Source organism: Daucus carota, mitochondrion (genome assembly GCF_001625215.2).
Source record: "Daucus carota subsp. sativus mitochondrion, complete sequence".
Classification (NCBI taxonomy): domain Eukaryota; kingdom Viridiplantae; phylum Streptophyta; class Magnoliopsida; order Apiales; family Apiaceae; genus Daucus; species Daucus carota.
Genome location: NC_087060.1, coordinates 32,501 through 45,000, shown reverse-complemented (window position 1 = coordinate 45,000; position 12,500 = coordinate 32,501). Strand labels below are relative to the sequence as shown.

Here is a 12,500-nt window from a genome sequence, read left to right as displayed (position 1 = left end):
TTTACGCCCTTTGGCCTTTCTTTTCTCGTTTGTTTTAGTAAAAGGCCTCCGGCTGCAGCAAGGCTATCTTGAATTCCAATTTTAAATGAAATAAATGCACTCCTCTGTATTCTGTTGTGCTCGGCGAACGGATAAAGCCCAGGATGGGAAGTCGCATCTTTTTCGGAGTTGAATCGGGAATCCTACTCTAAATAAAAGAATCTAATCACGGGCTCTCAGGTGGCAAAGGTCTTCCTTACCTTACCGCTTTCCAGTCATCCATGCAGCTCCTACAAGAAAAGGGTCTTCGGCCAGCTTTCTATCTTACTGTAGTAGAGTACATAATGCCGATCTATAGAGAATGGAAAATAAAGATTCTTCCTTTTGGGGAAAACAGAGATGGAACGATTGATAGATGGTGTCCGTAGGGGCTATTCTCTATGGGCCCTTCAAGTATGCTTCTTTTCCTTTGAGGTCAGAAGAGCAGCAGTCAGGTAACAAAACATGGCACTAAATGGAAGCGAGCGTCCTGGAAAGGTTTGATTCAAAGAGATAGGTATCCGTTTCGAAGAGCTTGTTCCCCCTTTCAGAAAGACTGTCCTATCCGAGCTAGCGAACCCCCCAAACTAATTAGCATTCCTGCCTACCGCTACACGTGGGCGCAGGAAATGATTTCAGGGGTGAAGTTCATCCGTCTTGTTCTCATCATATGCGCATTCAATGCCGCCTGAAAGAGTGTATATCTCACTACCCGGCTATTCTTGTAAGTGCTTAACCCCGACACACGAAACCGTCCATTTAGCTAGAAATTTGCTATATCCGAATATGAAGCGCCCACTTGAACCCGGGGCAAAGACGACTTTACTTTCTCCAGGTTAGCTCAAAGGGAAGCAAGCTAGGACTGGCAGAAGCTTCAAGTGGTGAGAAACTTAGCTCTCTGGCTAGGCTCTCGAAGGACATGATCCATCGTTTTCCCTTACGGTACTACTTAACGGAAGACGGGGAGTGCTGAAATGGAACAACCAGCTTGCAAAAACCTCTACTGCCTGCTCTGGTTTACATGTGAAATTAGGACTAGGGACACTCAAGTGTCACCGCTACTAAGAATGTCAACTTCTTTCTCTGGAGAGCCTAATGGGTGGAAAGGTCTGGAGTGTTGGATCCACCATCGAAAGACTCCCACGGCTAGGGGCTACCCCACTATTTCATTGACTAAACTCCATAAGTCAAGGTTCAACCACTCTTCGAAGGAAAGTTGACTTGCCAAGCGTTATACGCGAAGGATCGCTCGACGGTCTGTTTTGGTCCCCCTGTTGTGGGTGGGCTTTAGGGTTTCAAGAAAGGATGCCCGGAAGGGGAAAGAAAGAGGCATAAACACTCAGGACACTTCGTTACTAGGACCGAAGGAATGGCACGTCGAACTACTGCTACACCAGGAAAGTTGACTTGCCAAGCGTTATACGCGCAGGAGGGGGAACTCCCAAAGGCTGCACAAACTGTCTGCCATCGAATCGAAAGAAGCTCGTATAGACGTAAGGTTCTGAAAGAAAAGAAGATAAGATATAGAAGAGAGAAGCTTCTTTCTAGAACACTACACTTGTAGCTCTTATGCGCCGTAGGTTTTGAAAGATGCTCGACCAGCGGGAGTAGGTAGTTTCCGGAAGCTCTTAACAACATTGCATTCTATACGCTATTTCTTTTATCGTTCGTATACTCACTTGCTTTCTTTTCTTTGTCTTCTATCGTTCGTAACCTATAAATGTATACTCACTTGCGGTGGCGTGCTTTCTTCTCTGAGTTCTTTCCCTTGGTGCCACCGGCCCTTCGCATTCTTTCCGGTGTTTCTTTCTAGATGAATGGGTAGGAACAGGTTGGTCCTTCCCGAGGTTCGTTATAGGGCTATTCTTTCGTCTTTATTGTAGCTATTCTTCGCATCTCGTCGACATCTCGTCTTCGAAAGATAGTCTTTATTTTCTCGTCTTTATTGTAGCTATTCTTTCTTATGTTGATCAATATTCTCAGTCTAGAAGCCCCCTCCTCACAGCCATTCTTTTATATCATGCCAGCCTCTATCCCTTTCGCTTACGCTTTCAGTGAACTATTGAAGCTATCGAGAGAGTACCAAACGCTGACGGTGACGAAGCTTCTTTGCATCCCGTAGTGATGTGGTACTAAGCGACTACCCTTCCAGAGTCGTACAACGAAGTGATTAGCAAACCAGAGTGACGCAAGGCTCTAAGCTCGTACCTTAGAAGCTTTTTATGCTCTCTCCGCTCGAGTAGGTGCTTTGCTTTAGCCCAGCTCTAATCGATTGAAACTCTCTCTGTCTCTTTGCCCAGCTGAATAAGTATAAAAGACTCACTCGCTCACATCGTTGGACTTGAGCACTAACCCCTATTCTATTTATTCTCGCCTGCCCGCTGAATCAGTACTTCTGTCTGAGCTTTTCTAATCATACCTTTCTCCTTCTGTGAGCTACATAATAGATTCTATTTCTCCTGAACCTGCTAACAAGCGCCGGCTAATAGTAGAATTTCCCTCTACTTCTCCTTCACTTCCCCTTGCTTAACCTAAGGGCCCTACCCTTTCCTTTCTATTCTCGCTCATTCCCGATCACGGATTGAGGTTATGAAGTATTCATAGAGAAAGCGACTGAACAACTCTACTTCGGCTGAGCTTCTGAACTCTATTTCTTCCTCAGCACAAGCGCTAAGCGATAAGAATTCCTTTCTTTATGCTGCTGGCCTTTTCTAGCCTGATAGTGAATGAAAGTTCAAGCAAGGTATGTCGAATTCCGCTCTTGCTTTGAGGACTCACTTTACCTTTTGCTCTTCTCTTGGAGTTCCTTGGAATTAATAATCAATAGCGGGGTCTCTCTCTCGACTGAGGTAGGTCACTCACATCTGGGCAGACACGCACTACGGGAATTCACTAGAGACACAGCCTTCTTCTAGCCATCTCCTTCACTAAATCAAGGGTAAAAGACCGAACCTGAACTGAATTGAAAGATGATGAAGTACGGAGCTAGCTCTCTGACTGGTGGTTCCCCCCAGGAGCAAGAACAATCTCTTCTACGAGAATATCAAATCACATCACGGACCCTATTGACCGATATGGATTTTGAACCGCTGCTAATGCTAAGCCATCAACAAAGCAACTCAATTTTTCCCTACTTTAAAGCAAGTGTGGTGAAGAACATAGATCATCGAGAAAGTCATCTTCTTTGCGTGGAGAAAACCAAACAAGCAAACTGCTAGGATGAATCAGATCAGTCAGTGCCCATCGACCGTTTGAAGACAATGAATGGTATTCGCGGCTCAGCTTTCGCCCAATCGATGACGTGGTACTTCTTTCTCCTTTCTTCTGGCCCTATCCACTCGACCAAATCCTTTCTCCTATCTGATCTACTCGACTATAAGGTATTCTTAATCGCTCCAGTAGAGGAGTGGGAAGCGAAGACCGTCTCATCAATCCAAAAGCATTCTTGTCCTACCTAAAGACAGGCACCCATTGGGAGGAAATGTATGGGACTTGGCTCTTAACGGCGAATGGTACAGGGGAAGGGCTCGGCTCTTAACTCATGCGGTAAGCTGGAGCTAATACCAGGGTAGCTTACTCTCCCCCATGTCTCAAAAATCCGATCTGCCGGCTTTGGTGTGGTTTCGGAGATCCATGGGCATTATCTTCTATAAATAATAACAGCGACCTATTGTAGATAAGCTTCTTTCTGTAACACTACACTTGTAGCTCTTATGCGCCGTAGGTTCTGAAAGATGCTCGACCAGCGGGAGTAGGGCTGTAAGAGTCTATAGTTTCTAGCTAGTATATGCTTATGCTTATAAAGCTCTACAGTATAGTAGCAAAGAAACCGCTGCTAGGATGCCAAGAGACTCTACGAGGCAATAAGGCGTGTTATATGCTTATAACAAGGTAGTTTACTTGCATAGGCACAGGTGGCACTCTCTTAAAGAGTCAAATCGATCTTCCCGTTCTCCGCTCCTATATTTACTAGTTCATTCATAGCTCTTAGAGAGAAAGCTCTACCTCTAGCCCTTACATCCCTTCTAGCTCTATGATTGAGATTAGCTAGCCTTAAGCTCTTCCCGCTTCGTTTCTGTTAATCACCCCCGGTTCTTGTTGTCTTACATAGTTCTTACCCATTGATAGCATGGGATATGATCACAAGAGCTGATTCAATCGGGTTCACATCATCGGGTATGATCACTGCTAGCAATCCAGTTAGTTAGGTCTCTCTTCGCGGGAGTAGGTAGTTTCTTATATACGATCTTTCTTATGCACCGTAGGTTCTGAAAGATGCTCGACCAGCGGGAAAGGAGTCTATCTATCTGGCTTTGAATCCATTCTATGGCTAATCTTTAGCGTTCTATCGCGATTATGAGATCGCATGGGTTTTACCATTACCCTACATTCAAGCCTAAACTACGGATGTCAGCTAAAGAGAGCTACCATTGGAACTTCTAAGAGCATCAAGTATCGCTCGCTGTCAGGTAAGGCATAAAAGTGGAACGTCATATCCGAGTTTGGGGTACAAAGTGCATTTTTTCCAACAACAAGTCCCGATTGCCCTATCTCTTAAGGGTAGCATTTGGCTAGAAAGACCGAACTACCTACATATCCTCTTCTGAAGAAGAATCAGACCCTCTGTAGTTCTATCAATCTATAAGCCGATTTAACAAGAATCCGCGCTCGGGAAGATGAAGGGGAAGATGAAGGGTAGGATGGAGGGGAGGTACCGGGCAATCAAAGAAAGAAGCCAGCTTAAAAGCACCCTGGTCGAAGCAAAGCGCATGCGATGAGGGGAAGAGATGACCAGCAGATTTCAGCACAGGGTAGACAGTGGTATGGAGGTCAGCAGGGACAGTGGCGTGGACAGAATCAGAATAGGGGAGGTCAGTCAGCTTATGGTCGAAATCAGTATGGAGGTCAGAGGCAGAATCAGCAGTTTCAGCAGCAGCAGCCTAGACAGTGGCAGAATCGTCAACAGGGGCAAGGCCGTTATTCAGTGTATGGGGGCAATCCTAATATGATTCCAGTTGCTCCTTGTGCTACATGTGGTGGACATCATCCGGGGAAGCCTTGTTATAGACAGACTGGAGCATCTTTCTTGTGTGGTAGTATGGCACATAGGGCAAAGGATTGTACAGTGTCGCGTAACACTGGTGGTGGAGGAAGTGGCAGTGGAGGTCAGCAGAATCAACAGAATCCTTCAGGCAGAGTGTTTGCATTGACCGCTAATCAGGCGGCAGCTAATTGCTAATTCAGGTACCGTTTTCTGGAACACTTCTTGTGGGTAAACGTGAAGCTTATGTGTTATTTGATACTGGTTCGACTCATTCTGTTGTGTCCTTATCATTTGTTCGTTATCTTGGAGTTTTGCCTTCATTACTTGATCCTCATATGTTAATTGCTACCCCAATGGGTAATTCTTTGATTCTTTCTGATGAGTACCGAGGGTGTCCGATAGTTGTGGGAGATAGGAATTGTAAGGTCAACTTGCTTCCGATGATGATGCATAACTTTGACATTATTCTGGGTATGGATTGGCTGAGTGAGCATTGTGCAACAATTGACTGTTTGGGAAAACGTGTGATCTTTGGAGATGTGAATCAACCAGAATTTGTGTTTCAGGGGTCTCAACCAGGTTCAAATTATTTCAGCTTTAAAGGCGAATAAACTTTTTTGTCTAAGGGCTATCTTGCTTTTGTGAAGGATACATCTAAAGATGAACCTCGCATTGAGGATTATCCAGTTGTGAATGAGTTTGCAGATGTCTTTCCTGAAGAGCTACCAGGTTTGCCACCACAGCGAGAAGTCTAGTTTACTATTGAACTTGTTCCAGGTTCCGAACCTATTTCTAAGGCGCCGTACAGGATGGCACCATTGGAGTTGCAAGAATTGAAAGAGCAGCTGCAAGGGGCGAAGTACTTTTCGAAGATAGATTTGAGATCGGGTTACCACCAGTTACGAGTAAGAGATGAGGATATTCCGAAGACAGCATTTCGCACTCGATATGGGCATTATGAGTTCCTTGTGATGTCTTTTGGGTTTCTTCCTTCTGTTTCTCTTTTATGAAAAATCCTACTTGAGGTTTGTGTGTATAGACTATCCGTAAATATTCATTCCACCAGGCTATCGGTTTAGCTATGAAAATCTTTAGTTGCAACTGGTCGAGCTAGGTTATGAAAGAACTATGGCATAGCTACTATATAAGCTATATAAAGTCAATAGCAAGACTTGCTGTACTGGCTCTATATGCTTATGGCAAGTGAGTATACCTTTTCTATATACGGTATACGAACGATAAAAGCAAGAATAGGAAGCCTACGATCAAAGACCTAGATGATCCATAGGCCCGAAGCGCTAGTACTCGTTGATCTATACTGTATATAGCCGCCTGCATTCCCACTCTATCTTGGACAGTTTAGTTCCATCTTCTGCGTCTATCTAAGTAGATTCCTACCTAATATCTAGAAGCAAGCCTAGGTTCAGACAGCAAGCCGGTTCCATATTTCTGGGTATCCATTTACTTATGGTCGTATGCAGATGAGATTCTACGACCTAAAGCTGCTTACAATTTATCCGCTTGTAAGAACAAGTTAGTCTGTTAAGCTAACAAGGATGTATATGGTGAAGCAAGTGGATGAGGAGTGGACTGCATTGAAGAGCATGCTCCCTATACCCACCCTTATGAGCTAATACCTGATAGACGAAACGAGTTGTTGTCTTTAAGGCGAGATGAGTTATTGCCATTTCGTTTTGACGGAGGAAAGGAGCAGACTTTAGTTGACGGAAAGAAAATGTATATTGATAAGTTCAATCTCGTCCCAGCCCGATGATTCCAAATCATGGAACCTATGGTCGTACATCATAGGCTAACCGTAGAAGCATTTCGTATGGGGCGGGCCGCTGCTCTTTCTGTTAGCAATTCCAGCAGACCCCTACTTCTTCCTCAATAAGGCTAAAGCCATGCACGAATGAAGCTACGCGCCAACGAACAACACACGCACTTCGGCCGCCCTTCCGGAACGCAGTTTTTAAACCTATACTATGCCATTTGTCAGACATTTAGTACTTGCGATCAAAGCATCAAGCCTGCCGGGAGTCAATCTCGCTTAGTGTTATACGCTATGGGATTTCATAGCATATGGGCTCAACATAGATTCCCGTGGGCAGACCTTAACTATGGATCTAGGCCCGTCAAACAGTCGCTAGAATGAATAACAACGGAGATCGGACTCTTTGAGAAAGTCGACCCATACGGTTATTACCCGCGCCTTATGTTAGGCTCTATACAAGGTCAGCTCCATAGTGTCGAACACGTTGCATCTTTCAGCTCGATACAGCAATTCCAGCAACAGCAGTTGGGAGGCCACCATAGGTGTTTGTACCTCTGGGGTCCCAGAATGGCGATATAACGCGCAATTCTAGTCATAGAATGTATTTTCTACATTTCTTTTGGAAGATAAGATAGAGTAGAATCTTGGCTTGGAAAGGCTGAGAGGGTGGAACCTAACCTATACCTTAACCTTAACCTATAGGCAGGGCTAGTTGCTTGCTAGCAAGAGGTAGAAGCTCAGTCTATAGCTCCTAAACGGCTAGACGAATTAGCTCTCTACTAGGGCACATGACTATCAATCTTCTCGTCGAGAAGAGTGCCAATCTCTCTAGGTTAACGGCAAGGTTAAGTGCTAGCATTACAGCCTATATGATGTTGTCTACGGGTCATCTAGGTCTTTGATCCGCTTAAAAGGTTCTTTCTCTTGTGTAAAATCAGTCATCTCTTCTCTTTCTCTTCTAGAATCATTTCTATCCCGCTCTCGGATAATGAAAATACATAGTACCCACTAGATAAAGACAAGTCCTTTCAGTCGCCCTCATACACCTCCCGGCTGTAGCGTATCACCCCGCCTAGCTATTTTTATCCCGCTTAGTCTTCGCTTTCTTCCATAACCTTTGGTCGAGTATTACATACCTCTCCCCGATTGAGCTCTTTAAAAGAAAAAAGAGAAATGTCCCGGGAATTCAGTCTAAGTCTGAGTCACCTGAGTCTAATTCGGAGTCTGATAATGAGAGGTGTAGAAAGAGAGCAGAAGACTCTACCATCTCGGGAATCTTTCTTCAAGATACTTTCTTTCAAGTCAAGACAAGCAAGGAAGGGTAAATCATAGATAGTAATTCCACTGGCACCTTTCTCGACCGGCCCGCCAGGACTTGGAGCTTTATATATAATTAGATTTTCCTCTTTCTCGGGAAGCATATAAAAGAAAAGGTCGAGGTTCTGAAAGAAGAGTTGGCGAAGTAAACAATTCCATCTTCCAACAGTAGCTGCTGGTTCTCGACTCCGCTATGACTCTTATCGAATCCACCCCCTTTTTCATACCATACAAGGAATTTCGACTGAGAATGACACCTTATTCGCTCTGCTACAACGAACGAAATAGCAGACCATTGAGGGCGGCTCAAACCATCCTTTTGACCGGGCCCACTTTCTTTTATCGCCTTATTCACTTTCTTTTATCGCCTTATTGAAGCAAAGTGGTGGAAACAGGTGATGAGTCTGGGAAGTCAGTGCATTTAGAGTTCACTTCTTTTGGACTTTTATGGAGTCGAGCTACTTTGCGAAAGAACGTCAGAGAGTGAGAGTGAAGCTTTGCCCCGAGAGGATATCTATACAGTCTTCTTTCTATCCTTCTACCTGACCTGCTCTATAAAGGAATGCTTCTAGGAGTTGGAGATCAACCAGCTCTGATAGAAGAAATGTAATTTCTTAGTTCTCAACTTAGGAACCTGGCACCTAGATATTGACCTAAACCAATCGCACTAACCGCGGGTCTTCTTTCTTTATCAAATGATTCGCCTGAACCACATATTAAGATTACATCAAGTAATCCCACGACAAGCATTAGGGTAGGGGACATTTTATTTTGTTTTGATTATTCGGTCTCGCCAGCCTTCCTCTTGGCTAAGCTCCGCTTGCTCCAAACCATGAGATCCAAGAAGGGGGTGGACAAAGAAGCTTCGTCGGATCTTCCCTGAAAGCAGGGGAAGGCAAAGAACCATGAGACGGGTTGATCGAAGAGCTGCTAACAAGCGAAGGCAGGATTGAACTGATTGATTGTTTGATTTTGCTCGGAGGATGCACAGAACAGCGTCGCTCGCTTCCGTCCTATTCTCTTAGTCTACTATGCATGGCAACCTCGACGGATTTGGTAGGGCTGAGTGAGGGAGATTGATCGCTTAGCTGCTTTGCTTAGCTCGGAACGATGGACAGCAGATAGCTCCGAACACAAGCTATGACTGATTAGCAGTGCACTGCGTAGGTTGCTGCTTATCCCGGGATAGGAACGAATGAGCTGCCCTTTGCCCGGCCGATCATCCAATGCTTTCGTCCGTCTCCGCTCAACTTGGAGGATAAATGCATTTACTGGGCGACTCGAGGAGGCGGGTACGAATGAAAAGTCCATCAAGCCCAAGCCGAGGTCGGAGATAGAATGGCTTCAAGCTCTCATGATCGTCGACCGAGCTGAGAAGAAGCACTAGCAGTTCTCGTCGAATAACCGATTGCAGTTTTTTATTCTCCTCAGTTCATGAGTTATTGTTAGGCCCTACGACTAGTAGTGCGTTCACTCCCGGATTAACACTCACAAAGGAATGGCTTTTAGAAAGATTCTTTGGTAGGAAGGTCTCTCAATTCCTATACTATGCTCCCAACAGCTGATTATCATGTAATGTCAAACCTTCAGCGTATTCTGATTCACTTGCCGGCTATGCGCAATAGGGATTGCTGCTTCCACGGCTGTCTCCACTCGGTCAAATGCATCCGCCTCTGTCTCTATCTCCACTGCTGGATCGACAGAAGATATTTCAGAGTGAAGCTTTGCCCCGAGAGGCTGTAAAGAAGGTATATCGGCTCAACATTCGGACATATAAAAGAAGTCGTGAACTCCAGAAAGGAGGGAACTCAAAGAAAGATACCTGCGAATGGTACTGCTACTTTAAAGCCTAGGGCTAATAGCAAGACAGAGAGATTCGTGGCGTGGAGAGATGTGCTAGACTCTATTTTTATCCTAATAGCCAGCCCCATCCTCTTTCAGATTCCAGTTACCATCAGATTGAATGAAAGGGATGACCAGCAGATGATAGCAAGGCTAAACAGATTCGAGATTCTCGATCAGATGAGCGAACAGGGCAAGCACGTACTACCAGAAGAGTAGACCTCAGGGCGAGATAAAGGTGAGGGCCGAAGAAGGCATTGACTTGAAGGGGACTTACCTGTAAGTGATATCTAGTAAACTACCTTATGTGTGATGCAAGGTTTTCTTACTCTGTGTCGGTCGTTGTAGTTGATATTGATTCGATAGGCCTCTTGTATTAGAAAAGACTTCATTCTTCCACTTTCTCGTGCTACTTAACTCACAGTAGTGCACTCAATAGCCTAAGAGTGGCTTCAAAGCTGAGAAGAGAGGAGACATAGTGGTCCCCCCCGGACCGCCCGGATCCCACGAGTGAATCGAAAGTTGGATTTCGCCTTAATGTTTCTTAGGGTTGAAAGAGAAAAATGAGATGTCCGAAACCAGCATTGAGTGAAGTTCCTTCCTCTATAGCAGCTGATTCCAAGCAATGAAATTACCTCCTTAATAGCTTCTTTGGACAGCTAGTCTTTCCTCTGCTACATCCGCTGATCAGGTCACGTGAATTCCAACTAAATCTTTTACACCGGTGTATCGTACTCTCTCGACCAGGTCATCATAAGAAAATACTGCTAAATCTTTCCGAAGTGAGAGAGGGGGGGAAGGCGCGCTACAACTAACATAACAGCCAGCTGAAAAACGTTAGCTAGCTAGGCTAGCGCGCAATGGCATTCTCTGATAGGGGCTCGCTTCTTCAAGCTCCGCCCAAACCTATACAAGGTGCTGCTCGCTTTCTCTCGGCCACTAGTGGCTTATGTAGTGGTCGGCATTCCTACGTGCTCCTCCTTGCCCCCCCACTTAAGAATCCAAAGGTTACCTTTGGATGTTGTCGTGACGCTTTGGTTACGAAGGTTACCGGGGTCGGATGGATTCAGTCAGCGAAAGTCCCCCCAACTCAATCAATATCAACAACATGTCGTGACCGGTTAGGCTTGGTTTATTTTGTCAGAAAATAAAGTAGGTTTCGGGGGTTCATTGATTAGTACACCTCAGGTGCTGGTAAGGTCGGGACCGTGGTCGTCCGTCTCCGGTTTGCCGGCCGAGAATATTTATGAGATTGACCAGCCAGCTGGGTTGGTTTGGCTTTTCTTTTCTATTGAAAAGGAGTCAGCTGTCTGCGCGAGTCACCTTCTTCTAGGCTCCGCTGGACGACACGGCATTCTCGTTCAAATAAAGAGAGGCCGGCCGTACTTGTGATGGTTCCCAAGGATCCAATATGACCACTTAGGTCTACGTTGCCACGATATTGTTATATGAAAGCGGGCGGAAGTTCGGCCCGGTTTTTGGTGTCGTAGGGGAGGGATTTCCCTTTCTAACGCATATTCAGTCGTACCGGCATGGCCCCACTTATTTGTTTTCGATCGGAGCATCAAGCAGCGCAACCCGGTTCTACTTGACTAAGCCCGTGCTCGTCCAAGGAGGGAGTTTGCTTTACCCAACTAACTTTTTGATAACAAGGCAGAAACCCCCGACCCGACATTCATTAGTTTCGAATGAAGAGTGCTCCGCCCTAGCAAGCACCTACTCCTATCAAAAAGCTTTACTTTACTAAACAAGCAAGAAAAGCCCTTTACTTTCTATTAGTCAAGCGCTAACGAGCGAGTGAAGTATACGTAACGAGGCATTAGAGCAACGGCTTTCAGCTCAATCCGTTGCTTGTTGCCCTTTATTGAAACTAAAGGAAAGCCTTGATCGATACCTTTTCCTTAAAAATAGAAAAGGTGATAATGCGCTCAAGCAACCTATCTTACTAATAATAATGAAGGGCCCTTATCTAAGCCCTATCGTTGCGTTGTAAAGCTACAGCTCGAAAGCCGGCCTTACTTTCTATTCTATTAGTAAAGGGCCTTTTTCAATAAGGCTCGCGCTAGGCGCTCACGTTTTTTGGCTTCCCTAAAATCGACGGTTTTAAAGTTGGTAAAGACCGGCCCCTTGTTTTAGTCAGAATGAGTCTCCGGAACCCCGGGACATTGGCTTCCGCCAACAGTGAACTATTAAGGATCGCATCCCGCGCATATTCTACATTATAGCCTGCAACTGATTCAGCTTCCGCTTCTGGGAGATCAAACGGAGCTCGATTCGTTTCTGCTAGACGAGAAATAAAGAACATAACCAATACAGGGAACAAGGGAATACCAGACCATATCTGCTTTTGCGCCATGACAATCTCACTCGAATTACGGGGACCTACACATATTAGTACAGTATACCGGGGCCCCCGGCCAGAACCACACGTGCAAGTTTCCCTGCATGTGGCTCGTCCGTGCTTTCCGAGGCGCTGCCGGTGACTCAGCATGGGAAGAGGGGAGT

General features: G+C 45.4%; 1 protein-coding gene across 1 annotated transcript.

Moving 5' to 3' along the window:
- Window positions 1–12,204: 12,204 nt before the first annotated feature.
- Window positions 12,205–12,396, bottom strand: nad1 (NADH dehydrogenase subunit 1; one part of a trans-spliced gene, as the record gives it). Coding sequence (YP_011069378.1) covers window positions 12,205–12,396 — 192 coding nt within the window.
- Window positions 12,397–12,500: the final 104 nt, after the last annotated feature.